Raw genomic sequence first — 25,940 nt, 5'->3', positions numbered from 1 at the left:
TGTGTCTCTGTGTCTCTGCCTCTGTGTCTCTGCCTCTGTGTCTCTGCCTCTGTGTCTCTGCCTCTGTGTCTCTGCCTCTGTGTCTCTGCCTCTGTGTCTCTGCCTCTGTGTCTCTGCCTCTGTGTCTCTGCCTCTGTGTCTCTGCCTCTGTGTCTCTGCCTCTGTGTCTCTGCCTCTGTGTCTCTGCCTCTGTGTCTCTGCCTCTGTGTCTCTGCCTCTGTGTCTCTGCCTCTGTGTCTCTGCCTCTGTGTCTCTGCCTCTGTGTCTCTGCCTCTGTGTCTCTGCCTCTGTGTCTCTGCCTCTGTGTCTCTGCCTCTGTGTCTCTGCCTCTGTGTCTCTGCCTCTGTGTCTCTGCCTCTGTGTCTCTGCCTCTGTGTCTCTGCCTCTGTGTCTCTGCCTCTGTGTCTCTGCCTCTGTGTCTCTGCCTCTGTGTCTCTGCCTCTGTGTCTCTGCCTCTGTGTCTCTGCCTCTGTGTCTCTGCCTCTGTGTCTCTGCCTCTGTGTCTCTGCCTCTGTGTCTCTGCCTCTGTGTCTCTGCCTCTGTGTCTCTGCCTCTGTGTCTCTGCCTCTGTGTCTCTGCCTCTGTGTCTCTGCCTCTGTGTCTCTGCCTCTGTGTCTCTGCCTCTGTGTCTCTGCCTGTCTGTGCATCCAGTTAGGCGCATGGGTTCTCACAAACTTTCTCTGGGGTGGGGGCAAATTTACAGGGTGGTTTGTGGCCAAGGGCGGCACAGGAGGGGGCTCTGTCAGAGGGGGTGGGGCTAGAGCAAAAAAAACTGACCAAGAGGTTCAACACAGGCCCCTGCAGTGGAGCATTAGTCCACTGAGCCACCAGACCGAGCATACATATGTCTGTCTGTCTGTCTATCTGTGTGTCTCTGTCTTTCTGTGTGTCTCTGTCTGTCTCTGTCTGTCTGTGTGTCTCGGTCTGTGTTCTGCCTTAGTTTTTGTCCTCTTTTTGCCTACATTTGCACCACTTTTGCCTTCTTCTGCTGTCATTCCTGCCTTTTTCATGAAATGCTTTAACCTGCTGCTGTTGGCTCTTAATGGCAGCTGCAGTGCAGTCATACATGGCCGGGCATGGCAATCCCATCTGCACCCCATCCCATGACCCCTGAACTACCACCCTCCCATCGTAGTCCAAGATTCTACATAACAGACACCCTCCTCACCATGAACACTGTACGCCCATACCTGGAAGGATACTTGGCCTTCTCCACCGTTCTACTGTGCTGTTTGTCACTTACAAATAAAGAAGAGAATCTGCTCAATTGTTCAATATGGTTTGGACTATCTGTTAGATATGAAGGACACCAATTGGAATGACCTTTTTAGAATCGTATGTACCAATAAGTACATTTAGTTTGTGTCTCCAACTCATCTTATACTAATGATGGACTGATAAATAGACATAAGGGAGTGCAGTCAAAGCTTATATGGATTTTGAGTTCTTAACTGTTCCTAACTGTAGTAAAGGAATTCACACCCTCCAATGCCAACTCCACGATTATCACTCCCTCACAACAACTCAGCTCTCCAAATACTTCAGCAACACATTCAACACAGCCTACAACAACTTTGCACCCCAACTGGACCTCTCCACCCTCTCATCCTCCAATCAATTCGGATCATCATCCTGGAAACTACCCTAACTTGCTAGCCCATCTTCTTCACTCTGGAGACCGCCACCACCATGCGCTCCATCTACTCTGGAGACACCTTCAATTCCTGCTGCCACTTCATCTTAAACAAAGGACTCAACTCCATCTGCACAGCCTCACTCTAATCCTCAACAACTCAACCACTACATCACCTTTCTGGACTCCTGGAAACACAACATCATCTTATCGCTCCTGAAAAAACCTTCAGAAGACACTGGAAGTATCTCCTTACTCCCATACCAGGCCTAATTTCTGGAAATCATCAACAAGCCAATAGTTGGCCACCACCATAGCAACCAACTCTTAGACCCCAGCCAACCTGAATTTAGACCTAAATACAGCAATCAGATCACCCTAATTGCTTCCACCCACGACATTTGCGTAATACTGAAAGAGGAATGGGGAGGCTAGCGGTGTAGCGTCCTCCCTAGCCCAGGAGCATGCAAATAAATACACCACAAACAGAGCTCTCTAACGGACATCTTTATTCCTAAGCACACGATCAAACACTTCCCACTCATTGGCGTCATAACTGTTAATAACCACACCGTAACACCTCCCACCAAGTTAAGTAATTCCTCTGTTGAGTCCACCCAGAACCACAAGGGTCCTAGCACACATAGTCTCACGATACTACAAGCAACACTCACCAAATATATTTAGAAACCAGTTTGATCCATAGTCAAAGTGCCTCATTGAACCTCAATTACTAGAGTTCTCTGGAAAACCAATTCTGACAACCCGTAAAGATCACACCGAGCAATGTCTGGCACATGCAAATGGGTCTCAGTAAATCAACAGCTTCTGCTCATCTAGTACTGCAAGGTTACATCCTCCCGCAGTGCTTCAGTAAACACCAATACCAGAACTTTCTTTTACCAATCAATTTTACTGGGTGAATTATGGTTATTGGTTCGAATCATAACTACATGTCACAGAATTAATTATGTCATCAAAAGAAAGTTCAAGATTGCAAAGGTGGTGTCATGTTAACAACAAGGAAAGTGGCAACCGCAATCTCACAGCACAGAATATAATGTTGCAACCAAGTTACCTTTGACAGAGAATGGCAAGTGCTGTAGTTGGGTGAAGAGGAAGTCCTGGCTGGTCCGTAGGTACCTCATGGTAGGACCAGATGTGTCAGAGAAGTCACACAGCTGGTAAATCACCTGATAGCAAGAAACAAAGCAAATTTACAAATAAGGACATAACTGTTGATGTAAGTAAAATATGACAAGCTTCCTCTCCTCTAAGCCAGGTAACACAAAGCCCATATTTCAGCCAGCAAGAAATATTATTTTAAGACCATGAAGACAGCAAACTATAAGATGTATGAAAAAGAGGTAGGGGAGTCGTTCATCAAATTTAAAAGGTAATTGGATATCTCAGAAGTTGGAAAAGCCACAGTGACTTATCAAGGGAACAATTGAAGATAAAAAAAAGTAAACTACCGTAACATTCAAGCACAAGTTAAAGCAATAATAAAACCAAACTTACTGAAAAATGCATTAATCATACTACTGAGGGGACGAGAACAGCAAGTTAATACTTGTGAGCCATTAAACCAGACCCAAGAGTGAGTATGGTACAGGAGCCACTTTCAAACAGACCTATTCTTTAAGATAGGAGTTCCATCACTAATTAAATGTGTGGGACCCTTTAAACTCTACATTACGTAGAATGTCTGGATGGACTAAGCTCTATTAGGTCCATTAACCTAGGTTAAGGTAAGGCCTGGATCCCTAAACATGTTTAGTCATGACTACTTGGAGAATTAACTCCATATTGACTTCTGGAATGCTTTTCCCCCTGTGGACAACCTGAGAAATAGGCAATAAATGGTGGGGATGCTGCAAGGAGGACGAGTGTGATGGAGAGGTGAAAAATGGGGAAACAATAGAGCACAGACAAAAATAAAATGTTTTTGGTACAAAATAAAATATGGAAATGTGTCAGGAAAGTTTCATCCTGTCAAACAATATAAAGGTGGACAAGTTAGGAGCTGAACACTATACAACACATTAACGTTCAAACTTAGGAAACAGAAGGAAACCTCACTCATTGTGGACTGCCCATGCAACACTGTATATTATGGGACACATGAGCACTTAAAGCAGTGTATAAATGCCTTCACGTACCGGTTGAGAACTATGTTCACAATTTTCTGCTTGTTTTTTTTTTTTTAATTTCTTTTGGATTAGGGGTCAGTTATAGAGGCTGACCCAGTAAAGAGTGTTGCTAATTCAAATGTATTTGGTGCCAATATTTAAATTCTTTCAATAGTTTTACATTAAAAAAAATGAAGTAAAAAAATATCGACTCCTACTTCTTTTACTTATCCATTCTTTTCATAATGGAAAAAGGTACATAGTATAACGTGTTCCAGGATTCCAGAGTCAGAGATATTACATTTTTGTTGAATATTAAAGCTCCCTTGATGGAGAAACTAGAGGAGAATAAAATGCATACCTGGTAACAAAGCTCTGCAAGATTTGGAGACTCCTTTACAGCTGTGGGTCCAGTCCGTCCCTCTGTTCCTTTCTCCAGAATGTTCAAGATAGCATGAAGGCATGTTCGTGGACAGCCTAACACACCTAAGAAGTATAAACAATATGAAGATCAAATTAGATCGGATTCATGACAAACGTGAGGTATTACAATATAAATAGGAAACTTCTTTGCCCATAAGTGGCTTCGCTTGGATCTTTTTTGACAATTTTCAGAGATCTTTCAAAGTGACAATTCTGACAACCACATGTTGATAATTGTCAGAGATTATGCAGCAGCTTTAGTTCCACTGGGCTCATGTCCTGGATCCTGAGGACTGGTCCATAATCCTACATGGGACTCTTGACTGTCAGGAGATTTGTTTATTCAATGTCAAGAACCCAACAATGACGAACAAGTTACTTTCCTTTGGTAACTCCGTATCTGGTAGATACAGGATCTAGCTCCAGATGCCTTACTTTAGAATCCTCCCGCAGGCGCGCAATTGGACCTGGAAACTTTCTCCATAGCACGTCCAAGCAACGGAAGAGAGCGCCGAGCAACTCCATATCGACGTAACCATGCAAAGTGATGTCGATGGAGTCCAGATAAGCTCCTTGCTGATGCATTGACTTCAGTTTCTTACTTGGCAATTTTCTGTGCTCAAAATGTAGAGCTACATAAAGAAACAGCGTGCTAAAATGAAAGGCACTAAAAATAAATTAGTCTGTAGATATAATAACGGAAACGTGGAGATGAAAGAAGACTCAGTCGTTTTTAGTTCGAAAGTGAAGTAGAGTATACAGATCAAAGAGGATTCTGTTTGCAGCATGGGGAGGTTGGGAGGGGGTAAGGAATCTGCGACTACATCCTGTCTCTACCAGATACAGTGTTACCGAAGGTCAGTAACTTAGAGACAACTAGCTGCAGATTCCTTACTTTAGAAACTGATACCAAAGCATACCATCTCCGAAGAATTATAAAAATATGAGATGCACAACCATGTTTACACGAAGAGGTTGAAAAGCCAATCATATAACATTGGCTATAAGATAGAACCTGAAGAGAAAAACACAGTATCTTAAGGCTCACAAAATGACAACCTAAGATTAAGAATGCTGAAAATCTAGCAAAAGTAAAGAACCTTTACTATAATCAAAAGCAAAGTCTATTATCTGACTGAAAGACAAGCAGTTACTACGATTAATAAGAGGATCATAGACAAAAGCATAATGTGTGATCCCAAAGGACAGAGGGAGATTCGACACAGAGGGTGGGAATCTGCAAACTCAAAAGAGTTTAATAGTGCCAAAGTTGAAAAACCCCAGATTAGCACATATATGGTGAGAAATGCTACGGTAACATACACAGGACACTGCACTACCAAAAAGGCATTAACTCTTGAGTCTGAGCTCATCTTCAGAGTAAAACAAACCACAAGACCTGTATATCAGGTATCAATTAAAAAACAAACAGAGATAAAGAGCTGAAAAACTTCTAGACAGAGCTGAAGGATAAAGCCGCCAGTTGTGCATCCAGCAGAAGAATCAAAAACGCCACTTAAATGGAATATTTCTTCTACAATCCCATCTTACTGGGATTAAGTGGCAGGAAAACACAGGAAAAGACTGCAAGGTTATTGAAACAAACAAACGCAGAACACTACACTGGTTGGAACCAGATGAAGTACATATAGTAACTCAAACAGAAACACTCCATTCAATACAGGGCAGAAAGAAGAATCCAACCAATGTTGTCAGAGAGAATTCAAGTGGTCTTATCACTTCAACGAGCTCTGCAGCAAGCACCTTAAAGCTGAATCAGCATGTTCCCTAAATAGATGAACACCTTTAAAGGGCATATCTACAAGTCTTTACTGTGAAGGCTCTGAAAACCAAGACTGACCCAGCCATGCATATGTGCGCAGTGCAACGGACTGAGCAATAGCTCTACCCACAGAATCAATGGTGTCCATACCACATTTTATGGTGACTTTCGCTGATTCACGGCCATCTTGCACCACCTGCAGGAGCTCACTCCTGGCTTCCTCTGAAAGAGGGCAGCCGCTGAGCCACAGAATCCTATAAAGCATGAGAAAATCTTCCCAAAACACATGCTGTGATTAACTACCTCAATGCCAAACTGATGGAAGTGAATATATTCCTCCCACAATGTTCTAGCCATCTGTACTCTTTATTTAGTAGAACCAATTGAAGGACACTAGAGATAGGGGCGACCACACAAGTGGTCGCCCTTTATGAAGACGATGCCAGATATACCTTTGTCACCCAACGCAATCAGTGCCCATACTGATGCATGTGCTGCAGGAGTTCGCGGATATCTTTGGGCTGCGAGTAAATCATTCCAAATTCAGGTTTTGCCCACTGGGATCCCTCATCTGGATGCTGCTAGAAACATTGCCACCAGGGAGTCTTCCTTGGGTGCTGAAGGTGGTCCGGTATTTGGGGATTCAACCGGTACCTACTGAGGAGGCAATCTTAAACCTCAACATCGGAAGAGTTGTACAGGGACTGCCCGCCTCTGCAAGTTTTTGGAGGGACCTGCCTCTCTCCCTTATGGGGAAAATCGCACTTACACAGCCTTATTGTAGATCTATTATTAGCAGGCAGGTGTAGACTGGTAGAACTCTCTATTTTGAAAAGGCCCTGCTCTTGGGCAGTCTCGAGGTCCCCCAAATAGAGCTCTACTCTATGGCAACACATCTACAACATGCCATTTGAGGGCTCGACCCAGGTGACTCCTGAGAAAAGACTCATTCGAGAAGCTCGCACAAAGAGGGGGTGCTCTCTAAGTTATTGATGAGCGAGACTCGGTATCCCTCTGACACGCCTTACCCGATACGCCAGATGGCAGATGTATATTAAGGGGCGTTTAAGAGAGTGATTCACTGTGCTGTGTGCCTTTGGCCCCGGATTTGCCATTTTGGATTCTGCAACCTTTTCGTAGAATAGCAGACTCCATGTCCAGAGATGGGGGATGTAATACTCTAGGGGATCTATATGCCAGAGAGGTGCTTCATCTCACATGATACTGCTGTAGATTTCTTTGAACTTGGCACAGGCCAGTTTTTTACATGAAGATCTCAGCTACGGCTCTGGAGATCTAGCCCACCTTCCCGGACATGCCGCCCAGCTCTAGCAAGGTAACCACATTGCTGGGGATGGCGGGGTGGCCACGTCTCATTTCACATCTTTACAGGACACTACCTGAAGATCCTCTGGAGGTACTTATCCCAGTTCAAGCCAAAAGGGAGGGGTTATTGGTGGAACCAATCACGGAGAAGTAATGGAGGCGCATCCAAGAAGGGGTTTGCACAGCTAGCTCTACCGCTCGATTTAAGCTAATCCAATATAATTTCATCCAACAAACTTATCTCGCTCTCAAAACCTTACATATTATCTACTCTACAGGTCTGCTACATGTCCCAGATGTCAATACCTGATGGCGGATTTTATAAATATGATTTAGGAGTGCACTACCCTCTTGTCCTATTGGTTTTCAGTCCTAGAAAACATTAACAGAGCTTCTGGGTGACGGATACCGCTGGAAATATGGCAGGCAATATTGGGTCCAATTCCCTCCCCCTCCAGTAGGGCACTTAGTAGGAAGTTTGTTTTGTTGGGTAGAACGCTGGAAAAACGCTGAACAACAATAAGGACAGTTGAGTGTTGAACTTCCCCGACACACAGACTGACTCAGGGATGTCTCTGAATGGGATATATATATATATATATATATATATATATATATATATGAATGGGGGAATAACAATATGGACTGCTCCAAACGAATGATACAAATAATTATTAAATACGCCAGAAAGGAAATAGAAGAGTTATTATTGAAAATAACAGAAACTGAAAAAGAAATAGCAGCATTGAAGGAAGATAATGCTATAATCAAGAAATTGAGAATGGAGATGGATAAAAACTTAGAAAAACATGATGATGAAGTCCAGAAAAGAAAAGAACGAACATTTCATAGAGATGAGGACGATTATAAGTTTGGAACAATCTTAACTTTCGCATGAAATTTTGATTCAGTAAAAAAACAATGGGATGAAACAACCAAAAAAGGAACAAGTCAACAGACCAGTGGATCTGAATCGGAAATTAGCGAGGGTGAACAAAGAGCAACGGGCATACGTACCTTTTCTTTTTTATAGGAGATGGAGCTGCTCTATCACGAGCAGCAAATACCACGTTACAACACGGGTGGACGGGGACGCGGACAACGACGACAAAGAGCAAGAGGAAGAGGCTCACAATTTTCAGGAAGACAAACCGCAAAACCAGACGAAGCACAAGACAAAGGGAGTCGATACAATTTGAGATCAAGACCAGTGAGAAACTAATCTTAAAAAAGAATAAAACAACACCCAACCTGGTAATCAATTTATCCAGATATAATTTATCTAAAGATGAAATCAATCTACTTAATAAGGGCTCATCCTTCTGCCCTGAAACCCACCATGAAGAAGTTGACACAAAAATAGATCTATATAAATATATAAGGAAACTTAAACTAAAAAAGTTTTTTGCTAAACAAACACCAAACCAAAAACTGACTGAAATGCGGAAAGACACTTCAGAAAGTCAAACAAAAACATCTGAAGTAGGAGATGAGATAATGACTCTCAACCAAGAACAAAGTGAGATATGCAACATTGAAGATGTTCCTCATCTAAGAATCGCATATGAGCTTGCGAATGAAGTGATGGACTCTCAAATAACTGATACTCAAATACTTGAGGAAATGGAAGTGAAAACAGACAAAAGCATTAAAACTCCCTTCAAAGCCAAATCGAAATTTTACCCTATGCTCCATCCAGGAAACAAAATTGATTTATTTTATGACTTAGTGATAAGTGACATAGAGCAAATGGAAAACACCAATCACTCTAACCGAAAAGAAAATCTTTCAAAAGAACGAGCAGCAATACAAACACTAAAAAACAACTCAATGATCGAAATCAAACCCGCGGACAAGGGTGGCAACATTATAGTAATGGACAAACAACACTACATAGATGAAGCATTACGCCAACTAAATGACGAAAAGAATTATGAATTACTAAAAAAGAACCCCATTCCAGAATTCATATCAGACCTGGAAACTAAACTTAATGGATGGCAACAGAAAGCTTTAATTACGCAAAACGAAAAGAAATTTCTAATGGTGGAATATCCGATTATACCAACGATGTACTTTTTACCTAAGGCACACAAGACACTAAACAGACCACCTGGTAGACCGATAATTTCTAGTTGTGGAAGCTTGTATGAAAACATTGCGAACTATGTTGATTACTTTATTGCTCCATTGGTTCCTACACTAATCTCCTACATAAAAGATACCGGGGACTTCCTCAAGTTACTAATGAATACAGACTGGCAACCATCTTATCTCTTGGTAACCATAGATGTGGTGTCACTTTACACCTCCATAAGCCATGACGTTGGAATAAGAGCAATAGAATTTTTCCTGAAACAGAGACCAATCATAGAACGTGAACATTCTAAAATGCTAATAGACATGATCAGGATGTGCTTGTACAACAATGTTTTTTTGTTTAATCAAAAAATGTATCAACAAAAGTGTGGAACAGCAATGGGAGTTTCCTTCTCTCCAAGCTATGCGAATCTCATGATGGGGTGGTGGGAGAGGAGTATAGCCTGGAGAGAAGAAAACGACCCACACATGGCAAAAGTAGCGCTATGGGGGCGCTTTATCGATGATTTGTTTCTATTATGGAAAGGAACCACAACAGAATTTGAGACCTTTTTTAACATCCTGAACAGCAATGATGTAGGACTAAAATTCACATACAGCATCAATCCGAAGGAAATTGAATTCTTGGATATCAAAGTTTTCATAAAGGACAACAAGATAGAAACCACCACCCATAGAAAGAAAACAGCAACAAACAGCATCCTCCACGGCCTGAGTTTTCATCCCCAAAAACTGGTAAAAAGCATACCATATGGAGAATTTCTTCGTATGAAGAGGAATTGGTCAACAACAGAGGAAATGGAGAAAAAATTTAAAGATTCGAAAGAGCGGTTCCTGGAAAGAGGCTATATATAAATACATTGATATAGCAAAAGGGGAAGAAAAAGCTAGACTGAAAACAAGATTGGAAACAATGAATGATGGAAAGAGAGACGCAACACCTACAGAATCAGAAAGAAATAAAGGATCCAAACAAAGCAATCAAGGAAAAGAAAAAGAAGAACGACCACGGATGATTGCAACGTATAATAAGGAGAGTTACAAAATTCAGAAAATCCTCTCGAAGTATTGGCACATTCTTATGAAAGATCCGGACATATGTTAATGTTAATGTTAAGCCGCACTTTTTGAGCGCACGGCTACCCCAAAAGGGTGTCCCGGCGCTTTAGCAAAGAGGCCCAGAGAAACAAGAAACCACAGGCATACACACTACAGTCACAGCGGATTATTTGGTGAAGAGCAGAGTCTTCAACTCCTTCCTGAAAGCCAGGAGGCTGTTCGCTTTCCGGAGAGGAAGTGGGAGCTCGTTCCACAAGCATGCTGTCACGTGTTGAAAGGAACGACCTCCCATCCGGACACGTTTGACCACAGGCACCTCCATTTTGGCCAGGTCCGCCGACCGCAGCGACCTCCGTGGCACATAGAAAGCAATTCGCTTCCTCAAATAGTTAGGTCCCATCGCATGAAGGGCTTTAAACGCCAAAGTGAGGAGTTTAAATCTGATTCTCCCAGAAATTGGCAGCCAGTGCAGCCTAGCCAGGAGCGCAGAAGCACTGGCTCTCCTGGGCAGGCCATAGATAGCTCTGGCCGCCGAATTCTGGACAATCTGCAGTCTAGATAGCAGATACTTAGGTAGGCCTGCAAAAAGTGCATTTGCATAGTCCAGGCGGGATCCCACAAGCGCCTGGACTACATTCCTACGATACTGCAGTGAAAGCAGAGGAAGAAATTTCCTAAGCATCTTGAGGATGCTGAAACATTTCCCTGTTAATCCCAGAATGTGTGGACGGAAAGAGAGATCCTCGTCAAACACCACTCCAAGATTTTTTACCTGAGAAGATGGTTTCTCTGGGGGGAACATGTCCTGGGGCCACCATGTCTTCCAGCCCGGGTCGGGGGCACAGCCGAAAAAGAGCAGCTCAGACTTGTCTGAGTTGCATTTCAGGCTGTGCCGCTGAAACCACGCAAAGACTGCGCTCAGACAGTCCTTGATTCTGCCGCCGTTGAAGACCTCTCCCTTCCTGCAGGTGAACAAAAGCTGGGTGTCATCAGCGTATGAGATGACCCGGGCCCCAAACGCCTCCGCTACCTCCGCTAGAGGGGCCATATATATGTTAAAAATGGTGGGGCTCAGGATAGAACCTTGAGGCACCCCCACCTCCAGCGAAGGCATTTCGGCCGAGAACGGCGGAGCCCAGATCACCTGTCGGCGGTCGGCAAGAAAGGATTGAAACCAGTCCAGCACCGTCCCACGCAGACCAATCTCCCAGAGTCTTGAGAGGAGACCTGCGTGTGGGACGGTGTCGAACGCCGCCGATAGGTCCAACATGACCAACATAGCCTTTCCCCCATGGTCGAGCGTCTCCCTGATGGCGTCGGTTACCTCTACCAGCGCTGTCTCCGTGCTGTAGTTCGCACGAAAGCCGGACTGGGAGTCATGCAGCAGTTTGTTGTTCTCAATAAAGGTGGTCAGAGTATGCTGAACATGTTTCTCCAACACCTTCGCCAGAGCAGGGAGGAGGGAGATCGGTCTGTAGTTAGCCCATTGCAGGGGATCGAGCAGAGGCTTCTTAATCAGCGGCAGAATGAGTGCGTGTTTCCATTGTCGTGGAACCACCCCTGAGCTCAATGATAGATTGAGCAGGGGGTTCAGCAAGCTGTTCAACGCTCAGGCCACCCTGCCTAAGCATTTCGCCGGACAAGCATCCAGAGGCGAGCCAGAATGCAGCCGGGATAACAGCTCAAGCGATGTCTCACAGGACAGCTGGGGAAAGACAGAGAGTAAGGGCCCAGATTCAGCCTGTGAGGGAGCTAAATTAGTCGACTTACCCCCTAAAGCAGCGTCAGCCGTTCGGGAATCCACAGATGGAAAAGTGTCCTGAATCTTTACGATTTTGGCCACAAAGAAGACGGCAAGCTGTTTGATCCATTCTTCCGTGTGAGAATGGACAGGGGTACCTACAACAGGATTGACAAACTCCCTCACAATCCTAAAGAGTTCCCGACTCGTATTATCGGCTTTGTCAATTCTCTGCTCAAGATAGCTCTTTTTAGCTGTGGCAATCTGTTTAAAGTATGACTTTATCGCGTCACGGTATTTCGTTTTTTCCACAGGATCATACTTGCGCCGCCAACGCCTTTCCAACTGTTTGCAATTTTGTCGCATAGTGCGTAGAGTGGAGGAGAACCAAGGAGCAGAATTAAGATGAGGGGCTGTTCTAGCAGACCTCAAAGGGGCCAGCTCCTCGAATCTTGCCTGCATCCAATTCTGGACCAGGATTAAGTCGGCCTCTAAAACCCCTGTCAGTTGACACGGGTATTGGCCAAGAGCATCGGAGAGCATATCTGCTGTCACTAAGTGGAAGGCTCTAGATTGCCGGGACCCTTCCTTCAGAGCCCTTTGGCTAAGCTTAGATTCAAGCACTAAGGCGAAGTTTATCAGATAATGATCTGACCACAAGACCGGGAGTGGAGGGGACACCTCAATAGGCATGGAGGAAAAGATCACATCTAATGTGTGGCCTTTCACGTGAGTGGGGCTGTGGATAAAAGGGGCTAGCCCTAACATCGCCGTGATATCACGGAGTTTGGCAGCTTCAGCATCGGTTAAACAGTCCATGTGCAAATTTAAATCGCCTAATAGCAAGCAATGCGCAGAACGCATGCATGGCACAGATAAGGCCGACTGTAGATCCTCAAAAAAGGACCCAATGGGACCAGGGGGTCTATAGAGGAGAATTCCGGTACAGGTCTGGGACGCCGATAGGTGGAGCGTAAAACCTAGGGCTTCACATCCGGCAATGTTGTCCACTGCAAAGGAGGAGCAATGAAAGGCCTTATCCACTATCAGAGCCACCCCACCGCCTCTTCCCTCAGTTCTATCCCTCCTTAAGATGGAATAGTTAGGTGGAACAGCACTGGCAATGTCGGGTTCCGATCCCACTCCCAACCAAGTCTCAGTTAAGAATAAACAAGAGAGCTTGGAATGCGCGAGAAGATCCCATATGTCCGAGGTATGGCGAGGAAGGGACCTAGTGTTAAGCAACGCGCTGTGGCAATTCTGAGGAGGGGTAGATGGAACCCGAGTAGATAATGATGTGGGGTGCCAGTTGCACACGAGGCAGCCCTTGCCTAGTCGGCGACCGCCGGGAAAAAGAGACAGACAGCCAGAGCGAGGGGGGCGCAAAGCAAACAAGGTAGTAGCGCTATACGTAATCATCATAGAGCTACAGAAAGACAACCTCTAGGCAAGCAGGCAGTAGGAGCCAAGAGCCAGAGTCCGGCCTCGTCCGCATCCGAAACGCGGACGAGCGCAGACGGGCAGGACTCTGGCGCGACTCCGGCGCAGGGAGGCGCTCCGCTGCGCGTTACCGCTGCGCTCAACCAGCGAGCATTAAATAGCGTCGTCTCGGCGTCCCAGGTGACCTGGACGCTCAAAGATGGCGCTCGCGCTTCCTCCCAAACCAAGATGGCGCTGAAACCCACAGCCTCCCGGTAGCCCGGACCCGCCAAACAGCGGTGGTGGTTCCTGATTTACAGTGCAAGGTAGGGGCCAGAAGCGCTTTAAAATCAGGGAAGAAGGCAAAAAATAAAACTAACAGAAATCCGAAAAACGGGAATTATTTAAAAATAAGCAAGGCGGAGATAGTGCGCGACCAGCGCGAACAGCAGCGGGGCACCAGTAATATTCTCGCCCTCAAGGGCACTAAGCAGGCTCACCTTCCCGTCAGCTCGCCCTAAATAGCGTCGTCTCGGCGTCCCAGGTGACCTGGACGCTCAAAGATGGCGCTCGCGCTTCCTCCCAAACCAAGATGGCGCTGAAACCCACAGCCTCCCGGTAGCCCGGACCCGCCAAACAGCGGTGGTGGTTCCTGATTTACAGTGCAAGGTAGGGGCCAGAAGCGCTTTAAAATCAGGGAAGAAGGCAAAAAATAAAACTAACAGAAATCCGAAAAACGGGAATTATTTAAAAATAAGCAAGGCGGAGATAGTGCGCGACCAGCGCGAACAGCAGCGGGGCACCAGTAATATTCTCGCCCTCAAGGGCACTAAGCAGCATAGGTAAAGACATTGGAACCGGTCCGCTAATCTCATATCGGAGAGCGCCAAACCTCTCGGACCATTTGGTGCGAAGTCATTTCTCATTAAAAAAAACAGCAGATTGGCTCCAAAAGAGAAGCAATGGATTTACAAAATAGGACAAAATACAACTATCCTGAAAGATCCTTCAGGAAAGGACTTCACAATCAAAACCAAAATAACTTGCGAATCATCATTTGTAGTATACATGCTGAGATGTTACTGCGGAAAAGAATATATAGGCAGCACAAAATGCCCTTTAAAGAAAAGGATATTGGAACACATTCGGGCAATACAAAATGATGACAGTACTTATGCCATGGCAAAACACATCAAACTGCATGAAGGAAAAACTGGGCAGGATATGAAATATTTGGGATTGGCGACAATTCCCAAACAAGAACGCGGGGGTGATAGACTACTAAAGTTGAGGAGACTGGAGTCCAAACTCATAATTAAATTTAAAACAAAACACCCAAAAGGCCTGAATGCAGATGAAGAAATGCATGTTCATTTGTAAATTAACTGTAAAATGCAATAATAAGAATTTATATCATGTTTGGCATGTTTTGATCGCAGTATGAGCCACTAATGTTGGCTAATGTACCTAGATAACAACAATGAGGGCTTGTGATAGTGATATAATTCAATTGAACAGGACCTAATGTGGGGCAAAGGGCACTCAGCCCTAGTAATGACTGTATCTATTAATAAGACACCCATAAAAACGTAGCGCTTAAACTATAGCGCAATTGATATATTTGAAAATACGTAATATATATCCTACTCAAGGATAAAACGTATTGTTTTGAGTGTCTGTTTTTAGAAATCTCCCCACATTAATGTCCAATTCAGAATGACTTACAAAAAGTAAAAATGCACTAATTCACAAAGAAACTATGAGGCCCATAATGCATCACCGCTGAAAGGAAAGGGTGAGTATAAAATGTGGAAATGGAGAAAGGACCAATTGAAGAACACTGCCGTGACCAAGAACGTTTGTTCGAAATGCGTAGGAGTTTTGCAAGAGACCTGTAAAATTACATCGTGAATTATCTGCCAAGAAGTGTGCCGCGTGATTCTTTTTGCTTTTGGAATTGAATAAAGACACGCTCCCGGTCTTGGATGCGGGCACCAACAAAAGTGTTCCCTCTGCGACGGGGGCAATTGAGAGGAATATATATATATACACATATATATACACATATATATATATATATATATATATATATATATATATATTCAAACAAATAGTCCTGAACTTCCAGCTCCGGCGAACAGAGACCAAACGAATCCCAAAGGTAAGGCAACAGAAATTTATTGAACCAAGTTCAACAGCGCAGCGGACTGACGCGCTTCACAGTAAAATATAATTAAAAATGCCTTGTTTTTATATGCTGCTGTGCACACCATGTGATATATAGACATAAACAACATACTATGAGGTAAGGCAAAGTCCATAGAAAGATATTTGATCTTTTTTTCTCGCTATCGCTAGGGGTATTGTGTTGCCAAGTGTCACAATCAAAGTTAAGAACAATTCATATGCTGAATAAATTCATGAGCAAAAAATCGAGTCCCTGCATAAATGCATACACAAAATATTAAACACAGTCTATACAGTACCAATGAAGGAATGCGTAATGTAAGCTAGTACACATGTGCAAAATACCGCAGTTGTAAACATTGAGATTTGTGCAAAATTGTAGCATGTTAAAAGCAATAATTTGATACTTAACACCATACTAGAAACAGAATATTTCCATATAAAGACTTTCCATTGGGATGTGCAAAACTCAGCAATGTAAACATGGTAATTGTGCAAAATACGCAAATAATTTAAGTACTGTTATGACTATAACTAAAATGTAAAAAACACAAGTAAATATCCTGCAACGGGGACATCGAACATTGATTGCAACCCCTTTGCGTTTATAAGACTATAGGCTTACCCATAAGTTGTTGACTAAATGTGTTAAAAAAGGAAAACAACTCTTATAGTGTGATACATGATCCAGATGCAGCCGGATTTAATAAGCCATATCTGCATCCCAACTGTCATGAATTGTGACTAAAGAAATTAAATCAACAGGATTAAAAACATTTCAAATGAGTAAATAACGGAACAGTACTAAAAGAGGTGGGGGCGGCCTTAGAAAGATTGTCATTACATCAAAATTTAATTAAACAAGGGAACCCCGATAAGAAGCCAAGGACCCCGGGTATCAATTATTTTAGAAAAACAATGGTCCTTAGGTAGAGAATGGAGAGGAAACAATAACGTGCAGACCTTATTGGGTACTATAGACTTTCAATGCCCAGCCGGACAGAGAATTTTTAATGTGCAATTTTTAAACCATGGTAATTTTCAAAATGAACAACAACAAATAGATGATAAAAAAGAGGGGGCGCAATCCTGCACCAGGTATTGGAGAAAGCAAAACAGAGAAACATACAACATAAAGGGTTTCAGGCAACAATAGAGCAAATGGCCGTTTGAAATAATCATAGAGTCAAGCAAGCTAGCCAGAACAGTGACCATAATCTACATACAAATTGCGAAACAATGGTACTGTTTTAGAAAATGTCGACGACGTTTCGATCCTTATCTCTCAAAATACAAGGATCATCAGGACTAGGGAATTAATTGCCTGGTATTTTGCACAAAGCCTGTGGGGAAAAAATTGGGAGGAAAGAACAGGGAACCTGTCAAGAATTTACATAACACAGAAGATAGATAATCATTACAGAAGGACAGCATGGATATGCATTAGCTTAAAATGAATAGTTACCATAGTGACATATTCTGACTGCGATGAACGATTATATGATGGAGAATTTAACATATCTGTGACTCATACCGAGGCGGAATAAGAAGGTGAAGGACAGAGTAAAAAAATTGGGTGAGTGTGCGTTTACCGCGGTGAAAATACGGGCCGACAGAACGACTTGATCGGTGAAATTACTAGCACGAAAATGGTGAGAGCAAGTTTGTAAGTAGTGAGTGCTTGGAAGTAGAGTGGAATTAAACTAGTTAGCTTTGAGGGCGCAAAGGAGGGTAAGGTAAACCTCATGGAAACGATGATGCGATCCATATGATGGTTCGTGAAATAAATGCCGCAATGGACGTTACTGAAAGAAACCATGGGTGAAACAAATATGCCTGCCAGAACCCATGTGCTGCGGAGGTGAACGTTTTGATGACAATGAAGGTGTTTACCTGATAATGTGAAAAGGCGTTACGATCTTATAGGGGAGCCACAATAACGGATCCAATACAGGCTCGGGCTCGGTGGAAGCTGGCGAGCAGCGGTAACGGCGTAGGCAGCAATTATCGCCAAGGATTCTGCACGAGCTGCATTTAATAGCCGAGTCTTGTCAGCTAAAGGAACAAGCATTGGAAATGCAATAGGTCTCGCCTTCGATTAAGTTAAAGCCTGATCAAAATAACTTTTTCGGTTAATAAACGTCGACCTTCGTAAGTCGTCCTACATGCGTTGGTCACAGAGGTAATTGTGCATCTTGTAAACGGGACCATCTCCACCACATACATGAACCCTTCTCCTTGACCAACCTAACAGTGACAGGTGTGTATTCTGTGCCGGGTACAATCCAGGTAGATGCTAGCTTGGCAGAGCAGAGCGATCAGAGGTACGCATTTGTTATCCTTCTATGGTTGGCCAGGCTATTGGAAGGAGCTACAGCTAGATGCAGAAAGGCCAATGGTGAACAGAGGAGCGCGCCATGCAAATCAAGGGCGCTCAACTGAATGTTCAACTTGTATGGGCTAGCAGACAAACGCTCTTAAGCAGTTGTTAGTCTGGCCATGTCTAATTGGATTAGAATATAAACGGATTCTTGAATTACTTGGACCATACCAGAGCACGGCCCAATTCCATTCTAATTGCTTGGACCAGTATGAAAGTTCTCGAACCTACAGTCATAGAATCATAGTCTTCTGGAGTTTTTCTGGTCAATTTAATCAGGTTTGAGCACAGACAGAAAATGCATAAGGTAAACGTTGCTCCGATGTTCACAGAGTCTCTGTTTTGCCTTGCGGCATGTCATCCCAATATATCTCATCCGCAGTAAGGCCTCTCTCGTCCAGCCTAACTCCCCGAGGAAGCAATTTTCCGATAAAAATAAGGTACGCACCCAAAATGAAAGCACAAATAGCGTACTTATCACGAACCGAGTCACGCATTACAAATATCACGACATAAGGACTCCTGAATAACCTTTGTTCACCAGAAGCATGTTTAGCCTGTTGTTTTTTCACATGTATACCATACGCTCAAAAATACTCACCGATCAAGTATGGAATGTATGTAGCGTATTTAAACGCAACCACGAGGCGGCCACAGTTAGAGCGTCTTTCACCATAGACCACGCACAAGATCAAGTAATGTGTTAGAACTATGGGCACCCCACTACAGTACTAGTCGATTCATCTTTGCCCTCCGAAGCATGACAATGGAAGAGTTGACGCCTGAAATGAGTCTGATTAAATGAAAAGTATTGCCATTTTCTAGTTCCTTAAAATTACAAGGGTACTATTGTACGTAACTATGTGTTTCCTATACCCCATCTCCCTGTTTGTTGTTGTGTGTGTGTATGTTTTCTCTTTTACAGGTACAATGAAGCCTTAAACTCACGAAGAATCAGGTCAATAACCCTTTATTCTTCTCACAATATTATTCACAATTTCTGAGGATAAGACGCAATTGCTCTATCAAAGATGACTATTTCAGAAAGTCTAATGTTCTTGCCACGAAACTCAAAGACCGGGGTTACCTCAAAAGGATAGTAAGGAACGCATCCAAGAGAACATGGTACTTTCCACGCAACACTCTCTTAAGTCCCAACCCCAAGAAGGAGACAGAAAGGATTGCATGTGTCACTACATTTTCACCTATTTCCAATCAGATAAGGAAAACCATACTCCAACACTGGCCAATAGTAAATGCGGGTAACCTCAGCATTGAACGCCCACTGTTTGCTTTCCACAAAAGTAGGAACATTAAAGACCATCTAGTGAGGGCAGCACTGCCTAACACCAACCCATCCACAACTTTAGAGTCTATATGGGGACTGTCCCCAGTGATTGGTCATTCTAAATGTGGGTGTTGTAATGTATGCGAATTCACTCTTGAAGGCAAATCCTTCACTTTTAACAATGTCACTGTGAATTGCCGATCTTTTTCAAATTGTAATACCTGCAACGTAGTGTATTTGATTCACTGTCATTGTCTCAAATTGTACATCGGCCAGACAACCCAGAAAATAAAAACAAGGAGAAGCCAACATCGGAGCAGAATCAGATGTACGACTTTGAATGCACCTTTGGTCATTCATTTCACAATGGCCAACCACAGTGAAGATGACATCCGTTGGACGATTCTTAAAGTACTGAAACTCCCACAAAGAGGAGGCAATATGGCCCTACTATTGAACAGAGAGGAACTCAAATCCATAATCCTCTTTGACTCCATCAGGAATGGTCTCAATAGAAATGAAGAATGGACCACACTACTATAAACTGTCCTAACAAAGACTGTCCTATAGATTTGTTCCATTTCCGTTACAGCACACCTCTCCTAGGAATCCCTTTTTTGCTGTTACCTGTTTCTCCATAACTGGACACTAGTGTTCATACCCTACTGTAGCGTATGCTAACTACTGGAATGAAATGTCGGATAAAATCACATGACTATAGAATGTAATTAATGTATGCCTTTTTGGCATGTACTATTTTCTTACACTTACATTCCTGAATTTTCAATTTGCAGGGTATTGTATTTACCATGTTGTATGTTTATCTAAACTAGAATAATTCTCCAAGTTAGGCCACCTTGTATTTATAGCTTTCTCTCATTTTATCTCTCATTTTCATGCCTCCCCTTAATGGTTTTCTCCTCTCTATTTTCACCTAGACCGTTATTGACATTACCTCGTCTAGCACGCACACAATTTCGTCCCTTAGACTACCCTCACTGACAGTCTGTTTTCAGTTTTTATCACTCACCCAAGATGGCGGCCGGACCACCCTCTAACTTCGGCACACACACGCTATACACGATGTTCCTGCCATCGTGCACAAGAACATCACACTTATCTACAGCCTCACAGTAATCAGGTAAGCCTTGTCACTGCCCCCGTAGCTTCATATCCTTCCAAGACAACGGCACCCCTTTCATCCTTGATTTCTTTTATCCCTAGCTGAAAAGACCTTGTCATTCTACGCAGCTCACGCAGAATCCTCGGCGGTATCAGCTGCCAACGCCGGGACCGCTGCTCGCCAGCACCATACCCGGCACGAGCTTGAACTGAAGCCGTTACTGAGGCTCCCTCATAAGATCTCAACACTTTTTTACATTATGTTATGTTATGTTAAACTTATTTATTAGGCGCACAGATGCTCCAGCGAAGGAGCGTCCTGGCGCCCGCCAAGGTAGCAACACAACACAACAGAACAAAGAGAAGTCCATGAGAAGTAAGGAAACAAAAAAGTTTTTACAGCCCGCCGAAAGGAGAGCAGATCCCCGAGGGCACGAATCTCAAAGGGAAGGGAATTCCATAACACGGCGGCACGCACTTGAAAGGAGCGGCCGCCGGCCCGGCAGCGCTTAAACCGGGGAACAACAGCAAGTTCCAGGTCAGAGGATCTAAGAGCACGGCCTGGAATATAGCGGGACAGAAGGTTGGAAAGAATCAAGGCAGGTGATCCCTTGATGATCTTATAAGCAACAGAAAGGACCTTAAACTGGATCCTTCGGGCGATCGGAAGCCAGTGCAACGTGCGCAGAGTGTTGGTTGTAGAGCAAAACCTAGGCAAGCCCACGACAGCTCTCGCCGCTGCGTTCTGTACACGCTGCAGGCGGGTGAGTTCAGCCTGGTTTAGGCCCAGTAATATGGCGTTGGCATAATCGAGCCGTGACATCACAGTTGCCTGGATAACGAGTTGCCTGGTGTTCGCATCAAAAATTTTTAGTACGGGTCGTAATCCCCGCAAGAGGCCAAAACAGCAGGCCGCCGTGCGCTTAGTATGGCATTCGAAAGAAAGAGATGGATCGAGCCACACCCCAAGATTTTTTAGCTCAACGACCGGAATAGGTGTAGAGCCCAAGTCCGATGGCCACCACCTGTCACCCCAGAGTTCCGTGTGCTTGCCAAAGATCATAACCTCCGTCTTACTTGCGTTCAGCTGGAGACAGTTGGAAGTCATCCAGCTGGCGACCGCCCGAAGTCCGTTCTGGAATCTGGGGGCATCCACATCCGCATCCCCGCTGATAGTAACCGCTAGCTGGGTGTCATCGGCATAGGACACCATGGTCATGCCCCAATGTCTGACAACCTCAGCCAGCGGTCTCACATATAGGTTGAATAATGTGTGACTCAGCGAGGAGCCCTGGGGAACCCCCAGTTCCAGAGGATGGAATTTGGACTGATGGGGCGGGACGGCCACGCAAAAAGAACGGTTGGCAAGAAATGATCGGAACCACTGGAGCGCATGACCGGTGACGCCCGCTTCCTCCAGGCGCCGCAGAAGGATCGGGTGGGCCACGGTGTCAAAGGCGGCGCTCAGATCTAATAGCACCAGCGCTGCCGTTTGGCCCGCGTCGAGCACGGAGCGCAAATGCTCCACCATATAAAGTAGAGCCGTCTCCGTGCTATGCCCTGCACGAAAACTATTCTGCGTCCTGTCCAAGATGTTAGCTTGTAGAAGGTGATCAGAGAGGACAGAGTTGACATGCGCCTCCGCAACTTTGGCAGGCCACGGGAGAAGGGAAATTGGGCGGTAATTCTCAGGTTTAGCAGCATCCAAAGTAGGTTTCTTAAGGATGGCCACAACTACTGCCTGTTTCCACTTCACTGGGACCACACCAGATGCTAAAGAGGTATTGATCAAGGAGCAAACCGGTGAGAGGCCATTGGATAAAAGGTCTCTAAACAATACCGGCCGAAGAGGATCAGCCGGGGATCCTGACTTGACCTGTTGGGCCAACTTACCAAAACTCACCGAAGTTAATCTCGGGAAGGAATGTAACACATCCAAGATAAGGGGCTTTAGGGGGCTGCCAACAGAGGGTGCAGCCGTAGGAAAAGCTCTGTAGATGGCATGGACCTTTTCCAAAAAGAAAGCCGCCAGAGTTTCACAATGAGCGATGGAACCCTGGTGAGTCGCGATCACTTTTTTGGTAATAAGATCTTTCAGGGCTTTAAAAATTGTTTTGGAGGGGTTAGTACTGGTACGAAATTGTAGGGCATAATATGCCGCACGGGTTCTATATATATATATTATAAGGTAAACACATTGATTTTTATTCACCCGTTCACCTCCGCAGCACATGGCACCCCCCGTTATCCGTGGTTCCTTTTTCCTTTAGCTGACAAGACTCTGCTATTAAACGCAGCTCGCGCAGAATCCTTGGCGGTAATTGCTGCCTACGCCGGTACCGCTGCTCGCCAGCTTCCACCGGGCCCGAGCCTGTATTGGAGCCATTATTGTGGCTCCCCTATCAGATCGTAACACCTTTTCACATTATCAGGTAAACACCTTCATTGTCATCAACACGTTCACCTCCGCAGCACATGGGTTCTGGCAGGCATATTTATTGTTTCGCCCATGGTTTCTTTCAGTAACGTTCATTGCGGCATTTATTTCACGAACCATCCTATGGATCGCATCATCGTTTCCATGAGGTTTACCTTCCCTCATTTGCGACCTCAACGCGAACTAGTTTAATTCCACTCTACTTTCTAGGCACTCACTACTTACAAACTTGCTCTCATCATTTTCGTGCTAGTAATTTCACCAATCAGGTCGTTCTGTCGCCCCGTATTTTCACCGCGGTAAACGCACACTCACCCAATTTTTTACTCTGTCCTTCACCTTCTTATTCCGCCTCTTATGAGTCACAGATATGTTAAATTCTCCATTATATAATCGTTCATCGCAGTCAGAATATGTCACTATGGTAACTATTCATTTTAAGCTAATGCATGTCCATGCTGTCCTTCTGTAATGATTATCTATCCTCTATGTTATGTAAATTCTTGACAGGTTCCCTGATCTTTCCTCCCAATCTTTACCCCACAGGCTTTGTGCAAAATACCAGGCATTAGTTCCCTAGTCCTGATGATGATCCTTGTAATTTAAGAGATAAGGATCAAAACGTCGTCCACATTTTCTAAAACAGAACCATTGATTCGCAATTTGTATGTAGATTATGGTCACTGTTCTGGCTAGCTTTCTTGACTCTATGATTATTTCAAACCGCCATTTGCTCTATTGTTGCCTGAAACCCTTTATGTTGTATGTTTCTCTGTTTTGCTTTCTCCAATACCGGGTACAGGATTGCATCCCCCCTTTTTGTGCATCTATTTGTTGTTGTTCATTTTGAAAATTACCATGGTTTAAAAATTGCACATTAAAAATTCTCTGTCCGGCTGGGCATTGAAAGTCTATAGTACCCATTAAGGTCTATATGTTATTGTTTCCTCTCCATTCTCTGAATGGGCTATAGCAGAAGAAATCCGAATGAAACCTGTTCGCACCGATGAAAAACTGGAAGACTATCTCAGACCCTGGGCGGCTAAGTATTCAGAGTTGAAAGAATCACCTACGAACATGGCCACTAATCAATAACCTCAAGATGAACCCAACTGAGACAGGCTACATTACTGCATTTTTATAGCCTGTGGTGACCTGTTGATCCATACTGCATTATTGTAATTGGATAATTTGCACAAGAGCTTGCTGTGTGGCGTTTATATGATCTTCTTGATGGGATATTTAATGTGTTCGTACGCGGACTTTGATGTACAATACTGTTAATACTTATTACCTTCTAAATCTCAATAAAGGTAATTTAAATTAAAGAAAAATGCATTAGCTTTAGTTCCTTGCCACCTCCTTTGATTGTCAATGGGAACCAGTGACTGGTAGTAGCGAGCTATATCCACGCTGTCATTTCTGGTTCCCTTACACATTTCAATATGGAAGGTATGTGTGGGAGAATAGGGACCCATGGCACACAGTGAAATCACAATCGCCTGCAGCAGCTAAAGATGTATGTTTCCCAGAACAGAATTAATTTATTTCCAATTAAATAAAAGTGCTGACAAAAGGATCCAGGACAGTTGTTGTTTAAATGATTGTTAAGAAAATATATGCTCAAATGGGATAAGTCTTACGGATTGAGTACTGGCTGTGCCACATCAAGATCTGGGCGAGGCCTCGGTCAAGATGGAGACTGATACCATCATGGGTTAAGTCTCCTCCTCCAGCGCTGGGTGGGCTCTATGCTAGCATCAACGTTCAAGGGACCCACACAGATTTCAATGCCAGAGCCAGCACATATATTAGTACAGATCCCGAAGTGAGTTAAAGTGCAAAGATAGCACGGAGGGTTGACCCGCCGGCGCTGGTCCGACTGGAGGCCCCTGTGGGGCTCAAAGAGAGCCAAAAATGTGCAGCATTACCTGGCAAAGGGCTTCAACCTGCTGTGAATTTGCCGACCCAGCCGGGAATTCATTGGGACTAAGGATGAAATGTATACTTCAGTGGAAAAGGGTCAAGACCAGGGGTCTCCAACCTTTTCTGTAATACGGTCTACTTATGTTCAGTGAATATCATCCCAAGCTATTGTTATTACTTTTGTAGCAGTGAGCATATCAGACAAGATTACATTAGTGGCCACCCCATTCAAGATGACCAGCAGTGACTGCCTCAGTGCCTTAGAGTTACCACCAGTAATGGAAAAAAGGATTTATCAATTTGGAATGCCTCTACATGAGTAATACATAACAGCCATTGCTGTAATGCTCCTGGTACCAACGTAACAATATGAGTAATAAGTCTCCCCACCGCCACATGATTTATCACTCAAACAGAATTAAATATATTTTACAAAGGCAACCATTTATTTCCCAAAGATCAGCTTATGAGTTTTTAACATATTCATCTAAAATACACATTTTTCATTTTTGGTATACATATATTAATTCATCCAAGAAAAAGCGTATACATTAGTAGGCTGGACTGCATGTAGGAGAGCTACCTACAGGCAGCTGGGGAGCTACCAGTAGCTCACAAGCTACTCTTTGGAGAAGCCTGGTGAAGACAATGAGGCATGATGATACACTTGCAGGAAGTGGCAGTGTCCCACTTGGACATATTACCTTTTGTCTTGAACTTACTGAAGACGTTGACAGTTATGAAAGCTGCCACTTGAGCAATTTTGAAAATGGAAGCGGGACCTGCATGGAGTCTTGCGGTGCTTGGCTTGTGTTGTGTTCTCCGGTGGCTTTTAGATTCACCTGGGCACAGTCGCCGTGGGCCTTGGAGTTATGCAATAAACTCTAGCTCCAGAGGAACACCTTGTGGGGATCAGTCACAGACACCCGTTTTCAACCGTTCCTACCAGGCTTAAACCCTCTAGTTTCAGGGGGTGACATTTCC

General features: G+C 44.1%; 1 protein-coding gene across 2 annotated transcripts in view; it reads right to left on the bottom strand.

The window, feature by feature from the left end:
- NUP205 (nucleoporin 205) overlaps positions 1 to 25,940 on the bottom strand; it is a 920,380-nt gene that overhangs the window by 332,964 nt on the left and 561,476 nt on the right. For both annotated transcript variants that reach the window (XM_078671666.1, XM_078671676.1), the window contains exons 22-23: positions 4,127 to 4,251; positions 2,712 to 2,826 (exon numbers count right to left, since the gene is read on the bottom strand). In XM_078671666.1, the coding sequence (XP_078527792.1) occupies positions 2,712 to 2,826; positions 4,127 to 4,251 (240 nt within the window). The remainder of the gene's footprint in view (positions 1 to 2,711; positions 2,827 to 4,126; positions 4,252 to 25,940) is intronic.

Source organism: Lissotriton helveticus, chromosome 1_1 (genome assembly GCF_964261635.1).
Source record: "Lissotriton helveticus chromosome 1_1, aLisHel1.1, whole genome shotgun sequence".
NCBI classification, from domain to species: domain Eukaryota; kingdom Metazoa; phylum Chordata; class Amphibia; order Caudata; family Salamandridae; genus Lissotriton; species Lissotriton helveticus.
Note: the sequence above shows the minus strand (reverse complement) of the source record. Positions and strands in the feature narration are given on the sequence as shown.